General features: G+C 38.0%; 1 protein-coding gene across 10 annotated transcripts in view; it reads left to right on the top strand.

The window, feature by feature from the left end:
* The window catches only part of FTO (FTO alpha-ketoglutarate dependent dioxygenase), a 335,810-nt gene that overhangs the window by 115,052 nt on the left and 198,968 nt on the right, over positions 1-21,790 (top strand). For 8 of the 10 annotated variants that reach the window (XR_004002860.1, XM_030582220.1, XM_030582224.1 and 5 more), the window contains exon 7: positions 2,425-2,544. Coding sequence is in view for 9 of the 10 variants with exons in the window: in XM_030582220.1 (XP_030438080.1) it covers positions 2,425-2,544 (120 nt within the window). In the remaining variant the exon portion in view is untranslated. Of the gene's footprint in view, positions 1-2,424; positions 2,545-3,651; positions 5,096-15,397; positions 15,775-21,790 lie in introns of those variants that run through there. The other 2 variants (XM_030582228.1, XM_030582227.1) reach the window with 2 other exon arrangements.

Below are 21,790 nucleotides of genomic sequence, written 5' to 3'. Positions count from 1 at the left end.
TGCCTGTCAGTTAAGCCCAGAGTGAGTGTATTTAAAATGTGACCAGGATGCCAAAGATTTAAATTAGATTTAATTTACATAGATCAAGAGGACAATCAGTATAATTAGTCAAAATCAGATTGACTGAATTCACATTCCTGTCAAAATGGATCATGTTGTCACATTGATTTTTTTTTTTATTTTTAAAGCAGAATTCTTTATTGATTAATGACCCAGTATGGTTTATTTCCTGAAACATTGTGGTTGCCAGACTTTATAGGGTATTGCCTTTTTAGTGGAGGAAGCCAGCAAAAAAAATTACCATTGGGCCTTATTTTCAGCAGTACTGAGCACTCAGAACTCCAGTTAAAGTCAGTGCAAGATGCTAATTCTTAACACACCTGAAAATCAGTCCCAGATAGGCCTGGCAAAATGCATCTCGACACTTCATACCTGGATAATGCTTTAAGAGCAGTAAACTTTACTTGAACTTTATTAGGAAGGACATATGCTGTTAAACCTGAGTACTAAGAAAAGCTGAATGACACTTTCAAACATTTAAGATTACCTCAACTAATGTCTTCTAATCCTGTTGATATGTTTACCAATGGGGTTGTTTTAATATTGTATGTACAGCTTTTTTGCTTAAACTGCTTTTACTGAAATCAGTTCCACATATCAAACAAACATTTAGTTAGTGTCAACTAAAACAACTTTCAGTCTTTTGTAGCTGTTCTGTTGGTTACAAGGTGTTCTCAGGTGAGGGCTTTAAGCCATTTTCATTATTGTTTCACCTTCAAAGGTTGCCTTTGTTTGCCTCATCAGAGTTCAAAGGGGTAAACAAAAGAATTCTTTGTGGTAAAAGTGAAGATTAAAGCAGCTTTAAGCCTCTGTGTGAAACATAACTACCATAACAAGATAAATACAAAATCTAAAAGACCAGAACTGTAAATCACTATAAAAAAAATCAACAAAAAGAACAACAAATGAAAAACAGAGACTGGGGGGTGGGTATTAAGATGAATGGGAATCACTATGCTTGAACAATAATCAGTGTGTTATACAGTCCTAATGATGTTTATAACTACAGTACTGAATGATGTGCAAGTATGATATTAAAAACAACCCACACAGGTTATCTATTGTGTGTTACATGCCTAGTGCTCCTGGGCTTAAAGGGTGTGCAGCACATAATTATTTTTTAAACATAGCTTTCTTGTCATTTTAGCTTCTTGAGGTGTGTCAGATCCTTCAGTTTCTCAGATCATTGGCTCCATGAGGTGCCTCAGCATAAACTCTGTTGGTGACATCCCATCTCCCACAGTATTCTGCTGCAGCCCAGAACTAGCCTTGTAAAGGAGTCAGGAAAATATATTTTACTATGGTAAATGGAGGTGTACTGTATGACTTCAAAAGTAGTTTATATGCTGAAGAATATAAAATAATCCTAAAAATGAAAAGATTGTTGCCAAGCATACCTTGCAATCTAGGAAAATATTCTCTTATGTGAGGTTGGCAAGGCTGTCTGCATGCTTAAGTGCAGTGCTGTGGTAGTTGAGGCATTACTAGCATAATGTCTGCTGCTGCATCACTCTGAAAAATTCCAGAATCTGTGACTTCAGGTGACCTGGGATTAAGCAGAGCACACCCTTTTTGCTTTTGCAGTGTGTGTCACTCTGCATAGCTAGAATAAGAAATGTTGTTTTATGTGAATGAAGAATTGATGGAGGCAGCACAAAGATTGTTTTGGGGCCCCCAAACAGTAAATGATACAGCTGATTGGTCAGAGGAATTGGTATTGGGAAATAGATCATTTCATCTCTAGGTCTCCCATCCAGATCCTCTTCGGCTAAAATTGATCATCTGGTGGTAGTTTGGCAACCTATTTGAAATTATCGTTAGTATCAGTACTGGTGTCTCCATCATAAAACCACCTCCACAACTGGTACTAATACATGCACTTCTTGAAATTTTTATCAGATTGGCCAATATTTATGGGGACTGAACTATTTTCCCTTCCATAGTGGTAGTTTAGTAAGCCAAAGGCTGAAGCATGTTTGTGTGTGTGGTGTGAGGAAACTTGTACTATTATTATCTTTACAGTACTGTTCTATAGGTGGAGAGGGGCTTTGGGATTCCAAAACTGTCAATCAGGCACCTTTTATAAGCACCTTGGGGCTAATCTAAAGCCAGTTGAAATCAGTGGGAGGTTTTGCATTTACTATGGTGGGCTTTGGCACAGAGCATAAATTGACATGAAAAAGAAAATAAAAATAGTTTGCATTTCTGTGTGTAAAGTTGCCTTTGGAAACTACTTGTTATTGGAGAAACTCTCAATGCCCCATCTTATAAGTAGCAGCACAGATGTGAATAGATTCATATATTTTTCCAAGTAATGAGCACAGATTATTTATGCCTCCTTACATATCATTCATCTCTTTGCAGGTCGAATTGAGTGGCTTAGGCAGTTTTGGTTTCAGGGCAAACGCTATAGGAATTGCAGTGATTGGTGGTTTGAACCAATGGCTAAATTGGAAGAATTCTGGAAAAAGATGGAGTTTTATGGTAAGTACTAGCAAATAGCCTAAAGCTCTTAAGAACCTAATTCTGCAGATGCATTGCATGCAGAACCCATTGTAACTGCGTTGTAGAATAAGGCTTTAAATTTTCAGTATTTGTGTGCTCTCTATAGTGCCAGTGCTTCCTTCCAATTCCGCAGCAAAGCAAGAGAGGGAATAAAATAGCAAAACAAAATGAACAAAACAAAAACAACAGGACATGTTGCTTAGTGTCCATTTTGACTACTGTAAAGTATGATGTCAAAATACTGGGTTATTGCTTCATAACGATTTGTCTTCACAGGAAATTTTCAGCGCTATCCCCATATAGCACCAAGGTAGCTATTTTCAATAGCACCAAGGTAGCTAGCTCTACTGGTAAAAACATCTGTATGTAGTTTCACCAGTGCTTGTGCTAAACCAAGAATAGAGAAGAATGCTAGTGAACGCAAGGCTAAATAGTGTCTTGAGCAATGCTAGTTGAGTGGCTAAGATCATTATGTCCTTTGAAAATATATCCCTGCCCTTGTCTTACACTGGGAATTTGCATTGGTGGGCAGCCATTGATGTAGTTATACCTGTGCAATCTATGATGTATATTGCGAAACTGCTAGAAGACTCTTTTTGTACTGGCACAGTTTACCGTAGTTTCAAATATTGCCTGTCTACAAGAAGTTTTTGCACTGGTGACTGGCTTGTAGAGGTCTGTAACTCAGCAAGATCTACACATGGAAGGATTTGCCAATAAGATATATTATTCTGGTAAAGCGCTCCTAGTGTGGGACACAGCTTATACCAGCAAAACTGTCCTTTTGCTAGTATAGTTCTTACTAGTGCCCTGAGTGAAATAAGCTACACCAGCAAAAATGCAGTTTTACTGGTATAACTGTGTTTACACTAAGGACTTTGCCAGGACACCAATGGTGATCAGGTATCACACTTCATTACATACCTGACTGACATAGCTATGTTGGCAAAACTTTGTAGTGTAGAGCTGACCTTGGACAAATCCCCACTGTAGACAAGGAGCCTGAATATCTGCTTTGGTTTCTGTGACATTGAATTTGGACCTGATCCTGAGAGTTGCAGAGTACTGACAATTCATCAACGTTAGTTACAGGCCTCATGTGTCACTTTCAATTTGAAGAAAGTTTCTTCCTTCACTAACGACAGCAGATAACAGTTCACACTATGCCATGAACAGAAAAATGTTTTTGCCTACTGGAGATCAAGTTCTACATCATGAGCTTTTTCTGCAGATCACAAACACTCAAAACATTACAGAAAACCAGAATGTAGTATGTTTGTGCTCCTCCAGCTGCAGAAAGAAATCAGAAAGCCTGGATTTCACTAGTGAAGAAGGAAGTGATTTGTAACTTTTATTTTTTTTTAATGCATTTGTCTCTCTTTTTTAAACCCACATGGACTCCCATTCTGCTGTTGGTTTTGATCTCAAATGACTTATCATTTTAAAAAAAGCTTTTCAGTTTATTTTTCCTTGAAATAACAATCTATTTTCTTGTAACACAAAGACAAGACTTAGTGAGGCAGATGCAGAATTGTTTGATTGTTATTTTATAACCATTGTGTGTTGGGAACATGGAAAAAACAGCACACACAGAATTCTCAAGGGCTAGGTTTTCTGCAATTGGTGTGACTTACCATGTGTCCTCTAATTAGAAATGGTGGCGTCAGTGTATCTCCTTTCAACAGGCCTCAGGATGATATTATCAGCAAACTGAAGGCTTAGGCCAAGAACAGAAGCTGCTTCTAATTTAAATTTTAAAAATTGCTTTAATGTTTTATGATTTCTAACACATTAATCACAATTAATTTCAGCTATTGAGGGAGACAGTAGAGAATTTTAATTGAGAATGTCCTGTTGTTTTGATGAGTCTTTAAGGTAAATTTGGTGCTTACTGTATTTGGGACCCAGAAGCAGCCTTTTTTAGTTCTGTTCTTTCTCTTATACCTGCAGCATGTACCACAGTCTTTTAAAAACTAACAGTAGGGGGCATTGTTGAGCTGCAGTTTAATGTAACAACAATACTGGGCTTGAGAAATACACAGAAATGTAGTATTACTGTCAAGAATTATCCGTTGCTTCAAGTTAGCTGTAATCTCTAAGATTCCATAACACAGGAAATCAATTGTGGGTTAACAAATTCAACAGCAATTTAACATAAAAAGTGCAGTGTTTTCGTGCACATTTGGATTCCATCGAATAAGTTAAATCAAAACAACATTTCTGGAGGTACCTGCCAGTCTACTGTCAATATATTTCTGTAAATTATAATCGTTTTAGCTGAATGAGTATAAAAAAATCATTTTAGTGTATAATTTAGAAAAAAAATCTAAATTCTGAATGTCTTGATACTGTAATTTTGTCTGTACAGAAGCACTATTGGAGTTTCCTTCTAAAAGGAAATACTTTAATAAGCAGTTCATTTTTCTTTACCTCTATATGAGCTGTACAACTGTTATCATGCATTTTACATGTATATATCTAGAATTTTACAAAAGCAGGTCTTGGTCTCTTTGTTTTTGTTTTATGTTTTCCTGTTTAAAGATAAATTTTAATAAAAATATTTTTCCAAAACTGCTTCTAATTCTGCTAACTGTAATTGCTCCAGTGTCACAACAAAATAATAATTCAAAAAGTTTAACCCACTGTCTCCAAACCTCAGGGCTCTATTTAATATTTTTATACATTATAGTAAGCATACAGTTTTATCATAATGTTTATTCCTGGCATTTCTTTCCCTGAGGATAGTTTTACTCAGGGCTCACTCTTGTGATGTAAATGTTAAACCTTTCGTTTGAATGACATTCTGATAAAACATCACATTTCCCCATAATATTACCTCATGAATTTATGAGCCCTTAAATCCAAAGCAAGTTGACCAGTCTTCACCGCCCTTCCTCCCCCCTTAAAAATATGAAGGCTATTCAAATGTTTGTATTAAAAAAAAAAAAGTCATCGAAGATTACCACATTATCATTTGCAACATCAGGATACGTGCTCACTGAATTCAAAGAGAGAGTTACCATTTGAAAGGGACTGTACAAGCTTTGCTTTCTGGGTAAAGAGAAGTCTGAAAGCTGAAATCTCATGTGATGTGAAGAAGTCTTGCTGTAGCTGTTCTGAGATTCAGGGGAGAGACAATTTGTCTCTCAGGGTCTGATATCATGCAAACCTCACAAACTGACATTTATTTTACCTATAAAAATGTTTAATACTTCACCAATGCTGTGGGAAAAGAAGAATTAAAAATAAGGAAATGGGGAAATTTTAAGACTTTTTTTTTTAACTCTAATGTAAATTTGGTCAAGTAAAATGTAAATCACTGATATGGTTTTGTTTGTGAAATGAAAAGTGAATCGACTTTGATTTTACACATGAATGACAATTCTTCAAGATTTTTGTTAACATATCTAATGTTCCTTTAAAAAAATGAAGACATTAGTAGTGTTGTTTGTCATAAATTGTATTTCCTGCTTTGCAAGGAGCAATGTATTTATATAGCGTTGGCCTTAATAACCTTTATTGACTTTAGTGGTGTAAGTGCCAAGATTGGGATTATTAAAATGTATCAGTTTCATTTCAGTATAAAATCACAACATATATAATTATGGTAGGTAGGCTAGGCTCCAATTTCATCCCACCCATTTATGTAGGCATTTGGCAAGAGGAAGAAAATTATGGCACTGAAATGTACAGAAATATAGAAGTGACTTGGAGTTTTAATAGCATAACTTGTCTACTGTAAGAAGGTCTCACTTGAAGGCATGAAACATACAGAAGCTAAGCGTAAGCTTTTGGCATTTAATTGTTAATAAAGTAGTCTAAATTCAGGAAATCTCATACATTTGTTTTACTGTTTTGGCAAGCTTAAACAGTTAATAATGATTAAATGCAGCATACCATTCATTTTAATTTATAAAGTACTGTACATACAGGAATGTAAAAATTTTATGTGATTATAATGAATGAAGTGTCATTCCATGCAGTCTGGTATCTTGAAGCACAACTGTTCATCTTAGAGGTTCAGGGATTTTTTTTTTTTTTAGTAATAGTACAACTAATCATGATCTTCTTGTTGTTATCCTCAATAGTAACTTTCTATCATTCTTTCACTTAAATTGAAATTGGAGAGACAAAATATTTTACTTGTTAGATTATTTTTCTTTGTTTCCTTTTTGAATTCTATTTCATTATTTGCTACTGTTGCTATATATGAAGATATTTCAGAGTTTCTGCTATAAGCCCACAGTTGTCAGGAGCTTATAAATTGGTGGTAAAATTGAGTCTAGGTTGAAGTTTAAGATATAGAATCTCAGTCCAGGAACTGTCATATTGTTTATATTTTTTCCAACATTTAAAAGGTTTAAATGTGTATCAGTGCGAAAATAACTAAGATGATCTATAAGGCAAACAGTCTATCTTTTAAAAGAAATCCTCTGAATTTTCTGTTATTTTGACAGTTTTAAACAGCTAAAATTAGATTCAAGAAAATTGGCAGGTTGATTAGTTATATCCTCTTCAGGGCTTTGAAAATGTAACGTGTTATGTAAGTGCCAGATGTTATCAGGATCTGACTTTGACAGCCAAAAGTTAGGAAATTTTGAGTTAAGGCTTAAATTCCATCCTTAACTTTCACATTGTGCCTTAGATATTGCACTTGTCACAGTCCTGTGGTGGAGGGCCACAGACTGCCAGGTGATCATATTTGCCTACTGAGCTGCAAAACATGGCTTCTTAAAGGACTGAATTTCAGCCATAACTCCTGAATTTCTGGGCTTTTCTTATCTGCTTATACCAGACCCTTTAAATAAAGATACGTTTTTTTGTTAGGTCAATTTTTATGCATACCAGGATGAAATGTTCAGAGAAATTTACCCTTACTTAAAAAACTAATACTGAAGTCTGGTATTTTATTAGTTTCTTTCCTTTTTCTATCCCACTAATTTCTTTGACTCCAGTATTTCCACTGCTCAGAAAAGAGAGAGAACGTTCAGCATTGTTTACTGGAGAATCATTAACAAAAATTTAAAAAAATAGTCGTGCACAACATCTTCCTAAAATATATATATTTACAATTCTGAGAGAATTCAGACTTAAGCTTCCAAAACAAAATGTGTGCTGAAAGCACAAAGGAGTGTGTTTATGATTCTCTTTGAAGTGTTTTTTGCAACAGGATAAGGAAAATTTTAGAAACTGTCTGATAGTGTTCAGGGTAAATACTTAAACCCCTTTAGAGAATTCACACACAGATACTGTGCAGTAGAAAAAAGGATACTTATGTTCCCTAAAGCTGCTACAGCCTACAGCTTTGTACTTAAAGACAGAGGTGTTGAATAGAATTCTTACTGAGGATACATCCAGTGACAATATCTAAGGAACATCAGAGCAAACCAGTGGATAGCACTTTCTATTTTTAACCCTTACATGAGCTAGTTGAGATCTGAAGCTTTCTTGGTATGAAGCACTTCTAACATTTCTATTACTAACTGGGAATGTTGAGATGAAAAGCCCTGTAACTCCTATGGTATACTTAAAAACAACTCTTGAAAACATGACGGTTGACAAAACCCAGCAAACTCAAAGCTGAGACCTGGCTACCCCAATTTGTGTGCATAGGACATCGGATACATGTCAGGGAGGGAGTTAGGACAGTTTGTGAGGTAAGTGTGTGGTTAGGGGGTGGGGGTTACCTTCAGTTTTAAATTACTAGACTTCTGCTACAAATTTAATGTTATTTAAATAAGTTCCTCTCTCTCTCACTTTTATGCATATATATAACATGCCAATCTACAGTCAGATCATGGAATCTGATCTCTGGGCCCAATATTGAACCCTGTAGCCTTGACTGGCACTCTGTGCAGAACACAAGGGTCTGCCTGCACAGATCAAATTGCAGGAATCTGTACATGCATACACATCACGTGTGTATGTGTGGTGTTATACATCAGTTTATTGCAATTGTTATGAATTAAGCTAGTCTCTTAACTAAAGAAATTATACAAAGATATAGCCTAGATATGTCTTCAGTGCTTTATACTGCCCCATCAGAGTCAATGGGAAATTATATCATAGACTCAATGGGAGCAGAATCAGGCCTTTAATCATGAGGCTAGCATGGGTTTTGTATATATTTATTATGCTGTATTTATGCTAATATCTTGGATGAATACATACGCACCACATGCATTGATCTATCTTTGATTGATCAGTTATTATTTACCCACTTTTAGAGGTTTATAATGTGTCTGTTGTAGTATTATTGTGCCTGTCACTTTTAATAGGCTGATTATTGATCCAAAATCCCATCATAGTTTTAGAGAGCCATTTCATTGTTTAATTTTATAAATCTGACGACAGTTGTGACAACTTTCTGCTGAAAATATGTATTAACTTTTATAGAACAAAGCGACACCTATGTGGTTGAAACTTTTTTTTAATTAGACCAATTATTCAGTTTATTCTCTGATATACTTCAAGTAAATGGCCATTAGTGTTGAGGTTACAGGGCCACAGGTAATGATAAGAAACACAAAACTTCTATTTTGTTTGTACTCATTACTTAGAAGTGTGTGTGTGTGTGTGTAATATGTTTAAAAGGTGTGGTTGTGGGTTAAAAAAAAACTTCTGACCAGAGAAATTTTTATTATAACCAAGTTATAACTATGGGAATAAATCAAATGAGTGTGATTAAAAGGTCATCATCTGCTGTAATTTTTTCACAGTACAGCGAATACTTGTTAAACCCTATTTTTACTGCTAGCTCTCTTTAGCGTCTTGACCATCAGTTTGTGATGGGTGTTGTCATTCCCATGCTAGCTGCTAAGGCCAAGTGGAAATTCTATAGCATGGACAGATATAGTTGCATTTTACTCATAATTTGTAAATGTGGATGGGAGCAAAAGAGAAAATGCTGTCTAACAGTCACTATTTCCAGGAACTGTGCCACTCCTATTCTGTCTGATCCCCCATCCTCTCTCTTATTAGCAAAATCATAGGAGAATAGCTCTTTTTGTAGCTACTACAGGATTTTTTTTTTCAGAATTTCATTTATGGTAAAAATCACAGCCTACTTTTTACAGATAAGGAAGTTGAAGCTCAGAATAATTCAGTGACTTGCCACGTAAGGCACTGTGGTCTGGTGGATCAGGTCTGGAAATGGGAATCAGGAAACCTGGGATCTTCTAAACCTAGTTCCATCACCAACTTGTGTAATCTGAGCAAGTAATTTAAGCCTGACTTCAAAATCTAGCGCCCTAAGTCAAAATTTCCTGTGTCTAAAATAGGTATTTAGGTGGCAAACTTTATGCACTGTTATCAATTTCCACATCTGTTTTTTACCATACCGAAAGTATACAGAAATTATGGTAGCTGTAAAGAACTATTCACTATCATGTTGCCAGTGAGAGAGAAGATTTGAGTCAGTGCAGATCTGTGTGGGCATGAGGTTTATCCGCGTGGATCCAACTGTAAAGTAAGGTCCAGTGATGACGAGCTCTGCCTCAAGAGGGCAGTGCGTATGGGCAAAGTTCTGCCTGAGTTAATTGAATTGCAGGAGTTAGTCCCATATAGCATATCCTGATCATTCCCCATATAAAATCCAGAAATCCATTTCAGTTTCCAGTCCCAGCTCTTATGAGCTCTTGGGCAAGACTCTTCTGCACTTTTCATTTATTTTGCTTACTACGCACACTTCCGTTTAGTAATCCTGAAGCTGTAGTCACAATAAAATGCAGCTTATCTATTTAATGTTTACCATGCTGCAGCAGGAAAGTAATTATTGGCTTTTCTCAAATGCTCTACTTAACGTCGGGTTTGGCAGCCCTCCTTGGACCGCTAGTGAATCTGAACTCTAAATAATTCTCACAGCAGAGACTTTATAGTAAAGTTTAAGCGTAACAAATCTTCTTAAGTTGTTTTTATGTAATAATGTGATTGTTTAACACAATTGGACTAAATGGCATCCCTTTTCATAGGACTCATTTTGAATCTTTTAAAATAATAGTAATAGAGTGGCTTAAAGACCAGTCAATTCAGATGTGGTGTCTATGAGAATGGTGTCAATGGAGTTACACCCGTGATGCATTTTCCCTAGTACCTAGCAGGTGACATTCAGCAAAATGTGTTGTTGGAGGCTAAAGGAAATTGTTATAGTTTATGTTGCCTAGATGTTTAGAATCAATATAATTATGCAATAGCCAACATGACTCAGATTTACATGTGTATGTTTAATAACAACATTTTGGCCTTGTATCTCAAGTGCTTTGCAAATGTTAATTGATAAAGCCTGCCAACATTTCTGTGAGCTTGATAAGTAGCAGTCTGGCCATTTTGCAGATGGTGTTGTGGGTCACAGTTTGAATGAGTGAATTGTACAAGTTTACACAGTAATTCAGTGGCAGAGAAAGCAATAGCATTTAGGATTGTCCCATTACCCATTGCAGTGCTTTAAGTATTAGGCTTCATCTTCTGTCCTGTTTCACATTTCTGGCTGGGGAAATATCAGTTCTAAGTTGCAAGCTCTTTGCAGTATCAGGCCATTAGCATTTACACATTTGCACAAAAATAAAGAATGAACATATTGTTTTACTATAATAAGTCCGTGTAGAAGGATTTGGATGGCAACTGTTTTACAAACCACTATATGCCGATGCTTTTCCCCCAAAGCCATGTCTACAAAGAGGTACATGTTGTGCCTCCTGGAATTCTCAGGTGAACAGAGGCAGAGCACCTACTTGAAACCTTTATCAGAGACAGCTTTCTACCCCCTGTGCACTAGCCATCTCTTCATGGAGAGAGGGACAGAGCCATGGCATCTCCTCTGGTGTGTGCTCTCTCAGGACAGCGGGGATGGAGCAAAATACAGACCTTGTAATTGTGTATGGTATTCACATAGACACACAGTGGGAGGTGCACCAGGAACCCTGACTCTAAATTAGTCTGAGACTTCATACTCTTTTTGGAAGGCTTAAAAAACACTGATAATAAATAATATTTGCACTTACATAGGTCTTGTCTAGTTACTCCTAAGCAATATGTTCATTAGTGCAGCAGCACAATAATTGACATAATCTCTCTGAGGAATCACAGTAAAGCTAGGCTTACTACCCTACTACAGTTTTGAAGATGTACAAAAAATGTGGCAAATGCTTAGCTTCAACTACCTCTCACGTGTTTTATTTATAATGTCATGTGTCTAATATATCTGTATAGCTATAGTTGTCAACCATAGCATTATTGTACTTTCTCTAAGGAACTGTGTCAATCAAAACCTTATAGCTTGCATGATGAATGTAAAAAAAAGGAGGCTAGAAAGATAGAGAAATGACTGCTGAAAACTCATCATACTGATGAAACTATTTAACTAAAGAAAACAAAAAAAAGCCAACTGGGCCCCGGTTTCTTTAAAAAAATGTTACTGTGTAAAACCAAGACACTAAAGGGCTGGTTTCTCAACTCTTTTTTCCTTTGCTTTTCATCTATTAGATGTTCTTGTTAAATCTAAAATATTGTAATTGAATCACAGCATTAAATGGCTTTTCTGACAAAACAGCCGATTTGGGCTCTTTACTGCTAGTTTCAAAAGTAATATATATGAGAGAGCACAGAGACAAAATTGAGCACATAGATGTATAATCCCAGAGGAATAAACTGACTTTGCTAGACAAGCTGAAAGCTGATTAAAATACTTCTCATCCTTTGGGTATGCAACAGCTTTTGATGATGGAGAGCATATTAATATTCAGCTTAGCTGCATGTCGACACTTCAGACAGGTCCCAGGAAAGAATCTGAAATTGACCAGGTTTTCTCACTGTGCCAGAAATCTTTCTGAGACGGAGAGCAGCACCCTTGCACCAGCAGGAGCAAAGATAAGCATTTTGCGTTCCTATTTAGCTACTTTTTTATTTGACTAGAAAATTGCTTTTAGACATTTTTTGAAAGATTTAAAGAATTATTTTAACAATATGAACTCATTAGATGCAGCAAAGGCAAGACATGGAACTAAATTTAGCTGAAAACAAAGATGCTATTATTTTTATGTTTAAACCTCTTTGTATGAGCTGTTTGCAAATACTCTGACTCAAATGGTAGTATCAGAGACTTAATTATACAATAATTGCAGTTAGCATAGTCCCAGAGATGTGGACTTTTTGAGTACTATTCTCTTAGTTTGCACTATTCCTTTATAGCACAGTACCTACCTTTCAGGCAAGAAGGGAGTCTTAGCAGCTGATACTTCTGCTGCTCTTTTGCAGGTAGGTTGACAATGTGGGGTGTTGGCTTCTTCCTCTATCTCCAGTGACTGAGTACTCAATATTTCTACAAAACATGTAATGTGCTGGATGAGGTGCCTTTAGGATGGCTCCAGGGCTAAATATTTCTTGTAATAGGTGAAAGAGCAAGGCTTAATCAGCTTAGTTAACTTAATTAAGCTGTGATTTTTCTTGTGGAACAGCCTAAAGTATAACACATTTATAAATTCTATTACATAGATGAATCCTATGGTTTTTGTAGTAGGTCTGAAAAATGTTGAAATAGATTAAATTTACCAGTAAATGGACATAATTTAAAAGCAGATATATTTTACTGAGGCTTTCAGTTGATTTTAATAATCAGGATTTAAAGACATTTAAAATCCAGAGGCTTCATTTATTAAGACTTTGGCCAGCTGTATTTTGTGATCATCTCTTATCCATTCTCCCCCAATCTCATCATCTTTATATGGAGACAACTTGCCATTCATGGATATACCCTTCCTATGTGCAATTAGAAGAGTCAGTTGATTCTGTGGCACTATCCAACTCTATTTCTGGACTTGGTGGGGAGAAAGCACTGTTGTGGTATGGTCAAGAGGATGTGCATCCTTTGTCTCCACCAGTCCTTCCTGGTTATCACTACTAAATATGAACGTAGTTTGAGCTTCACCATCCTCCATGATGGGAACTGCCTTTTAAAAAAACAGTCTGAATGTATTCTGGCGGAGCTATGGCATTATGATTCCAATGAAACCCATCCTGCTAGAAAGCTGGGGAAAGCCGCTTGATTAGAGTACAACCTAGTATTTATGGTTTCTAGGCCAGGGCTATTCGTGGCTTGACTTGAACCCTGAGCTGTAATGAAATAAATATTTATTAAAACAAAAAATATAAAAAACCAACAACAAAACCCCCACTTACTATGAACTGTATGGAAATTCTGTACTGAATGTTTTTGTATATACTAATATTTTTTCTATTTTCTCAGAAGGCCACCTTTGTTCTTTGCCCATTTATTTAAGTAAATAATTAAATGCCAACATACCTATACATACAAGTCATGGCAAACAAATGCTCATGTTCATTTTACCTTTGATTATGAGCTACCCAACATACAGATAAGTTGCTCTTTGTAACATCTGCCTGTCATAAACCAGTTAAAGATAAGTTTTGTCATGTTAGCATCCAAACGGCAGAGGGAACTAAGATACACATAAACACATTGCACAACTGGTAGGCAGATGTTCAATGCTAGGACAATGGAGTTGATATGATCTGTTTCACCCTCTTGCTGTCCGAAGAATTTGGTTACTCTTAGATTTCTGAAATCTCTCCATCATATGAAATTACCCTGTCATCTATCCCTTTACATTTTTATCTTTCTAAGTTGTATAAAGTAGGGCTAAAAATATAGAATTATTTCAATCCTTCACAGGTGTTGGGTGGCTAGTAATTTTCTGTTGTTTTTACCAGCTATTATTGTAGATATTTGTTCTTGAATAAAGGTGTGATCCTTGATTCTTCTGTAAACTTATAATCCTGTGTTTAAATTGCCACCATTTTTTGCTTTGGAAAATTCCATGATGTCACAAATTCATGGCAGAACCAAATGAGGATTGTAAGGGAAAGAGGAAGCCCTTGTTTAAACAACAAATATCTTTGATACTTTGCCGAAATGGCAATGGAAGTTATTTAAAGTATGTTGAAAGGTAATGGATTTTAAAGTAATAAAGATGTAACCAAATGTGTTCCACAGTGCAAAAGTCTTTCATTTAGCATTATGTAAATATAGTTTTAGTGTTCTAAAATTATATGTATGCTTGTAAAAATGTGTGAATTATTTTGTGAGTGTGTGTAAGGGAGATATAAAATATGTGTGTTCATACTTTTAAGTATTAAGTTCTCCTCCATAATGCCGTGAGTTATTGAATCCTTCTGAGCTGATACAATGTTAGTTTCTTATTTTAGTAACTTTCCACTGCTTCTACATAATTCTATGGGAGACTTCAGCATTTCTTGATTATACAGTGTTATAATTTCCTGATGACTGGTTATATTATTTGTAATGCAGTGGGTATTAATCCTTTGGCAATTAACACCCTATTTGAGTCACTAGAGGTCAAGGGTATGTTCTTTCATTAGAGCAGTTAGTGAGTTTTTCCTCTTTTATATCTCAGGTTTTTTTCCACTGAAGTTTTTGTGTTTTCTGTTTTATTTGAAAATGACTATACCTTTACTTTATTATTTTGTTGTTGTTGTTGTTGTCTACCTCCTTAAGGACCCAATCTTGTCCGTGCTGTCAATGGAAGTGGGAGCACAATAAGGCTTTATATTTGTGTGTATCAAGTAGCTCCTCCAGTATTTCATACTAATAAGTAAGGGCGCCAGAACCTTTATAGAAATGGAGGGAGGACTAGAAGGAGGCAAGGCCAAAGTGCTCCCTCCTTCTCCAACGGTGAGCCAGCTGCCATCCCTTCTGGCACCACAGCAGCCCCTGGTGGGAAAAAGGTGTAATTGCAGCACCTCTCTGGCCAAATCTGCAAGGGACATGAATTCTGTGCTTGTTTCTTTTGCTAAAAAGTGGATGGACACGGCTGGCGCTGGTGCTAAGAAGTCCTCCTCTCTACAGTGATAGACGGGCAGACGGATGATTTGAAGCAACAGAAATTTCTCATCAAAAGGGGTCATTCCTGCTACTGTATGCAGGAACCACTTCCTGCTCATCCTCTATAGGAGCCGATGCTGTAGGTCAAGCTCTCCTCAGGAGTCACTTTCAAGAAAATGCCTGGAATACAGCAAAAATAAAAGGGCCTTTGCCAGCTGTTCTGAGCAAAGGAACCTGTTTATAACCTGTAACTGGTCCCCTTACAGGCATCAACATGCAGTCCACAAAGCTCGTAATATAGGTACCTCCTTCCCTTCTCCAAACCAGCTGTATGACCTTCTGTCTTTTGATGGGACATAAAGAGGAAAGGTAAAACCATGTGTGTTGGCTTCTTCTTGCCCTTCTGCAATTGAGACAGGTAATAGTAATGGGAGATTTGATTATTAGAAAATACAGATAGTTAGGTTTGTGATGACCAAGAGAGCTGCGTGGTGTATTGCTTGCTGGGTGCAAAGGTTGCAGACATCCTGAGACTTCTAGACACTTATGTGCAGTGCAGGGGAGGAGCTGGCGGTCGTGGTACATGTAGGTACCAATGATATAGGAAAAGGTAAGAGAGAGGTTCTGGAGGCCAAATTTAGGGTGCGAGGTAAAGAGAGTAAAGTCAAGGACCTGCATGGTGGCTTCTCTGAAATGCTTCCAGTTCCATGCTCAGGGCCAGTTAGACAGAACTTCTTAATGTGGATGAGATGATGGTGTTGGGAGGAGGGATTTAGGTTTATTAGGACCTGGGGAACCTTCTGGGAATAAAGGAGTCTATATAGGGGATGGGCTCCACCTAAGCCAAAATGGAACCAGATTGCCGGCATGTAAAATTAAAAAGGTCATATAGACATTTTTAAACGAAGAGCTGAAGAAAGCCAGCAAGTGTAGAGGAGCCCACAGTTTGGACGTATAAATCCCTTAGGAGAGGATTTATTAAAGGTGATATTAGTAAAGAGGAGAGGATAGAAGGTAAACAGGTAGAAACAGAAGAGAAACAGTCAAATACAAAAGAGTTCCATTCAGTTACAGGGCTGCCCAGAGGATTCATGGGGCCTGAGGCAAAGCGAGGGAGCTGTGGTGCTTGTACTCACCCGGAGGCGGTCCGGGTCTTTGGCGGCGTTTCGGCGGTGGGGGGCCCTTCAGTCTCTCTGTGTCTTCGGCAGCACTGAAGGGCCCCCCCGCCGCTGAAATGCTGCTGAAGATCCAGATCGTTGCTGGGCCAGGGCTCGTGGGGCCCCTGCTGGGCCTGGGGCAAATTGCTCCACTTGCCTACCCCTCTAGGCGGCCCTGTTCAGTTATATCACACGAAGGCAGACAACTGAATATTGACAAATTTTATAAGTGCCTGTATACAAGTGGAAGAAGTCTAACTACTAAGATGGGTGAACTTGAATGCCTGGATTGATTGAGGATATGATATATAAAAACTTGGTGGAATGATGATAATCAATGGACATGGTAATAGCAAGATACAAAATATATGGAATGGCAGAATAGGTTGCATTGGTCAGGAGTGGCACTATATGTGAAAGAATCTCTCTGGATAGAAATTCCAGGCTTGAGTAATTAGAGTATAACAGTATTCCTGATCACCTGACCAGGATGGTGACGGTGATTGTGAAATGCTCAAGGAGATTAAAGAGGCAACAAAAACAGAAAATCCATGTTAATGGGCGATCTCAACTATCCCCCTATAGACTGGGAAATGTCAGCTCAGAAGGGCTGGAGAGAGAAAATTTTTAGACACAATTAATGACTGCTTCTTGGAGCAGCTAGTCCTGGAACCCACAAGACAACTCTTGATTTAGTCCTAAGTGGCGCACAGGATCTGGTCCAAAAGGGGAGTATAGCTGAACCACTTGATAACAGTGAACATAATGTAATTAAATTTAACATCCCATGGGGACGGGAGAAGGAGAATACCAAAGAAACCCATCGCAGTAGCATATACTTCAAAAAGAGAAACTACACAAAAATAATACACGTTAAACAGAAATAAAAAGGAATAATGCTTGCAAGCTGCATGAAAACTTTATAAAAACACCATATAGAGGTTCAAACTAAATTTATACTTCAAATAACAATAAAAAAGTAAGAGTACAAAAAAAAAGGACCATCATGACTAAACAACAGAGCAAAAGAGGAGGTTAGAGACAAAATGACACCATTTAAAATTGGAAGTCATATCCTACTTAGGAAAATAGAAAGGAGCATAAACTCTGGCAAGTAAAGTATAAAAGTATAATTAGGGAGGCCAAAGAGGAATTTGAAGAGAAACTAGCAAAAGACACAAAACTAATGGAAAATTTTTTCTTTAAAAACATCAGAAGCAGGAAGCCTGCCAGTGGGACCACTGGACGATTGAGGTGCTAAAGGAACACTCAAGGAAAACAAGGCTGTTGCAGCACAGAAACTAAATGGATCCTTTCCAGCGGTCTTCACTGCAGAGGGTATGAGGGACTTCCCGCACCATTCTTTTTAGGTGATAAATTGAGGAACGGTCACAGATTGAGGTGCCCGTAGAGGAGTTTGGAACAAATTGATAAATTAAAGAGTAATAAGTCACCACGACCAGATGGAACTCACCTAATAGTTCTGAAGGAACTCAGATTTAAAGTGCAGAACTACTAATTGTGGTATGTAATCTATCACTTCAGTCAACATCTGTACCAAATGACTGGCAGACAGCTAATGTGATGCGATTATTAAAAAAGTCTTCAGAGGTGATCCTGGCAATTGAAGGCCAGTAAACCTAACTTCAGTACCAGGTTAATTTGGTTGAAACTATAGTAAATGAAAAATTATCAGACAGATAGATGAATAAATAGGTTGAGGAAGAGTCAACAGGGTTTTTGGAAAGGGAAATCATGCCTTGTCAATCTATGAGAATTCTTTGAGAGGGTCAACAAGTATGTGGACAATTGGACATAGTGTACTTGGACTTTCAGAAAGCCTTTGGCAAGGTCCCACACCAAAGACTCTTTGCAAAGTAAGAAACCACGGTAAGAGGGAAGGTCCTCTGATTGATCAGAAACTGGTTAAAAGACAGGAAACAAAGAACAGGAATAAATAGTCAAGTTTTCCCAGTGGAGAGAGGTAAATAGCAGGGTCCCCAGGGATTAGTCCTGGACCAGTGCTGTTCAACATATTAATAAATTCTGGAAAAAGGAGTAAGCAGTGAGGTGGCAAAGATTTCAGACAATACAAAATTACTCATAGTTAAGCAGACTACAAAGAGTTACAAGGAGCTCACTAAACTGGGTGAATGGTCACAAAATGACAGATGAAATTCAGTGTTGATAAATGCAAAGTAATACACATTGGAAAACATATCACAACTATACATACAAAATGATGGGTCTAAATGAGCAGTTACCACAAAGAATGAGATCTTGGAGTCATTATGGATACTCTTCTTAGCACATCAGCTCAATGTGCAGAGGCAGTCAAAAAAGCTAACTGTCTTAGGAACCATCAGGAAAGGGATAGATAATAAGACAAGAACTATTGTATTGCCACTTTATAAATCAATGATATGCCCACACCTTCACTATTGTGCAGTTCTGGTCGCCCCATCTCAAAAAAGGTATGTTAGAACTGGAAAAAGTACAGAGGAGGGCAACAAACATGATTAGGAGTATGGAACAGGTTCCCTATGAGGAGAGATTAAAAAGACTGAGATGCTTATCTTGGAAAAGAGATGACTGAGGAGGGCTGTAATAGAAGTCTATAACGTCATGAATGGTGTAGAGAAAGTGAATAAGGAAGCATTATATACCTCTTCACAGAGCACAAGAACCAGGGGTCACCCAAAGACATTAGTAGGCAGTAGGTTTAAAACAGACATTGGGAAGTACTGCTTCACACAATACACAGCCACCTATGGAACTTGTGCCATGGGATGTTGTGAATTCCAAAAGTACAAGTGGTATCAAGACAGAATCAGGTAAGTTCATGGAGGATAGCTCTATCAATGGCTATTAGCCAAGATGGTCAGGAACAGAACCCTGGCTCTGGGTATATCTGAATCTCTACTGCTAGAAGTTGGCATGGGACAACAGTGGATGGGTCACTTGACAGATTGCCGTGTTCTGTTCTCTGCCTCTGAAGCATCTGGCACCAGCCACTGTCAGATGACAGGATACTGGGTAGATGGACCTTGGTCTGACCCAGTGTGGCTGTTCTTATAATATGTCTTCTAGGGCTATCAGAGGTCCCTGACCCTGAATTTTCAGCTGTCTGATAGCCTCTGCTTTTCCTTTGCTTTCTTGTATACCTCAGTTTAGTTATATCAGACTTTCACTGATACAGCTGTTACTGTGTCAGCCCCATCCCTCTTTCACCTAACCATAGAGATTAGCTGCTCTCTAAACATTATGGCCCTGACCCTTGGGGTTCAGCTGAGCTATGTCTCATGGCAGGACCCAGGCAGCGAAAAGGAAGCAATAGTGGCTTTTGCTGGCTTGTATTTCCTTGGTCCCGGGCTGGCTGAACATTGATTCAGCTCCTGGGGTCATTTAGACCTTCCCTGTGTGCTCAAAATGTGCCTAGCTGAAGTGTCCCCACCAAGGTCCCTGTTACAGTAGAGCCTGGTATGTCTAGAGCATACAACCATCTCGGGCCCTACCCCTGTCCCTGGATGTGACCCATAAACGTCCTCCCCTTGTGTCCAGCTGTGGCACCTTCAGAGTCTCATTCCAGTGGCGTCCTCAGAGCACTTCTGTGGGTGTCCCACAAAGACACCTACCTTGGCCTCTCCTCGTCTCACTTTGAAACCTTTCTTTGGCTGATCATATCCATTGATGAAGCTTCTAATATCACCTCACAGCTGAAATTCTGTAAGAAGATTAGATATCTTCTCTAATGATTAGGACGTATGAGCTGTGTGTCAGCTCACAGCAAGTGGTCAAAGAGCAAGAAAATCTTGTTGACAGGCTGAAAATGAAGAGAGCTGCTCACTTGGCACTTCTACACTTCACACCCCAGATGCTAGTAAATCCAGTCCTACTCAGTCCAGACAATGCTGAAGTGGTGTCTTAGTCCTCCCTTGATTGTTGAGTTAAGAGTCTAGCTCTCTCACAGAGGCCTTGCCAATTCTGAAATGGGCGAGAAGGGTCCCTCCCTCTCAAAGCAATCTAGATAGCTAATAAACTCAGCATTAAAGTAGACTGGCTCAGCTGTTACAGTGTGGGTCCTGGGGAACTGGAGCCTTAGTCCACAAGTATTTCACCAGGATATTACAGGATATGGAGAACGCCAGTAACATACTTGTTTACCACCAAATGCCTGTTTTCACTAGTAGATTCAGTGGTCTTCTAGCACTAGGGATAGTTCCATTCTTTATTCCTTAGAATCTCTCTATGCTTTTTTCCTCTCCCTGCTCATTCCCGAGGGACAGATGCTTGTGTCTAACTATTCCTCTGATGAAGCTTTCCTCTTTCCCCTACTGCTTTGTGTGATTATACATGCGCTCACTCGCTCACTGATACCACTCTCTGGACTGGCTTCATGGCTTGCTGGAGTACTATGATTAGTGATGTTTTTGCCTTCATGGCAATGTTTCAAGCTCTCTGTGACAGACAGATGAAGAGATATTACTTGTTCTACTCTACCATGCAAGGAAAAACAGTTCAGACACTGCGGACAATTAGCCTTATTTTGTGGGATAAAAAGCAGACATGCTAAAATTTTAGGGGGACTATTTTCCTATGCATACTCCAGGGGGAACCTTGAATATGGTAGTGTGGCTTTCTACATGACTTTCTGTTTAAGCTTATTTTACTGCTGTCTGCCCTTCAAGTACTGGCCTGTGGTTAGTTTTGTTTCACTTGTACAAATATGAAGCAGTCGTTTGGCTTCTTTCTGTCTTTTCCCCTTTCCCCCAGCCTTCAGTCAGACTTCATTAGTTTCATTTATGCTATGAATGGATGACCCGTGCTTCTGTTGTTTTTTTGCTCTGCAGAAGGAAGGTGAATGCATAGCACTCCCGTACCACAGAGCATGAGGAGAGTGTGGGGAATTGTGGGAGGGAGATTTTGCAGGAGTAGTATGCCCTTTTGTATTGATATATGAATTTCATTATAGATTACTGCCATTGAAAAGGCTGGAAAATGGATTTATATAAGTAAAACATTAACTCAGTCACTGAAATTATAAATTTATAACTCATAATATTTTTGCTTGATGACTCTTCCCATAAACAATTATTAGACAACCAGTGTACACAAAATTTAACCAAAAAATAAAGAAAACCTGCAGAGTTATCAAAATACTCTGTTTTAAACAAATATAGAGATACAAGTTCTTCAGATACCAAACAATATT

Source organism: Gopherus evgoodei, chromosome 12 (genome assembly GCF_007399415.2).
Source record: "Gopherus evgoodei ecotype Sinaloan lineage chromosome 12, rGopEvg1_v1.p, whole genome shotgun sequence".
Classification (NCBI taxonomy): domain Eukaryota; kingdom Metazoa; phylum Chordata; order Testudines; family Testudinidae; genus Gopherus; species Gopherus evgoodei.
This window is presented reverse-complemented; position numbering and strand designations above follow the sequence as displayed.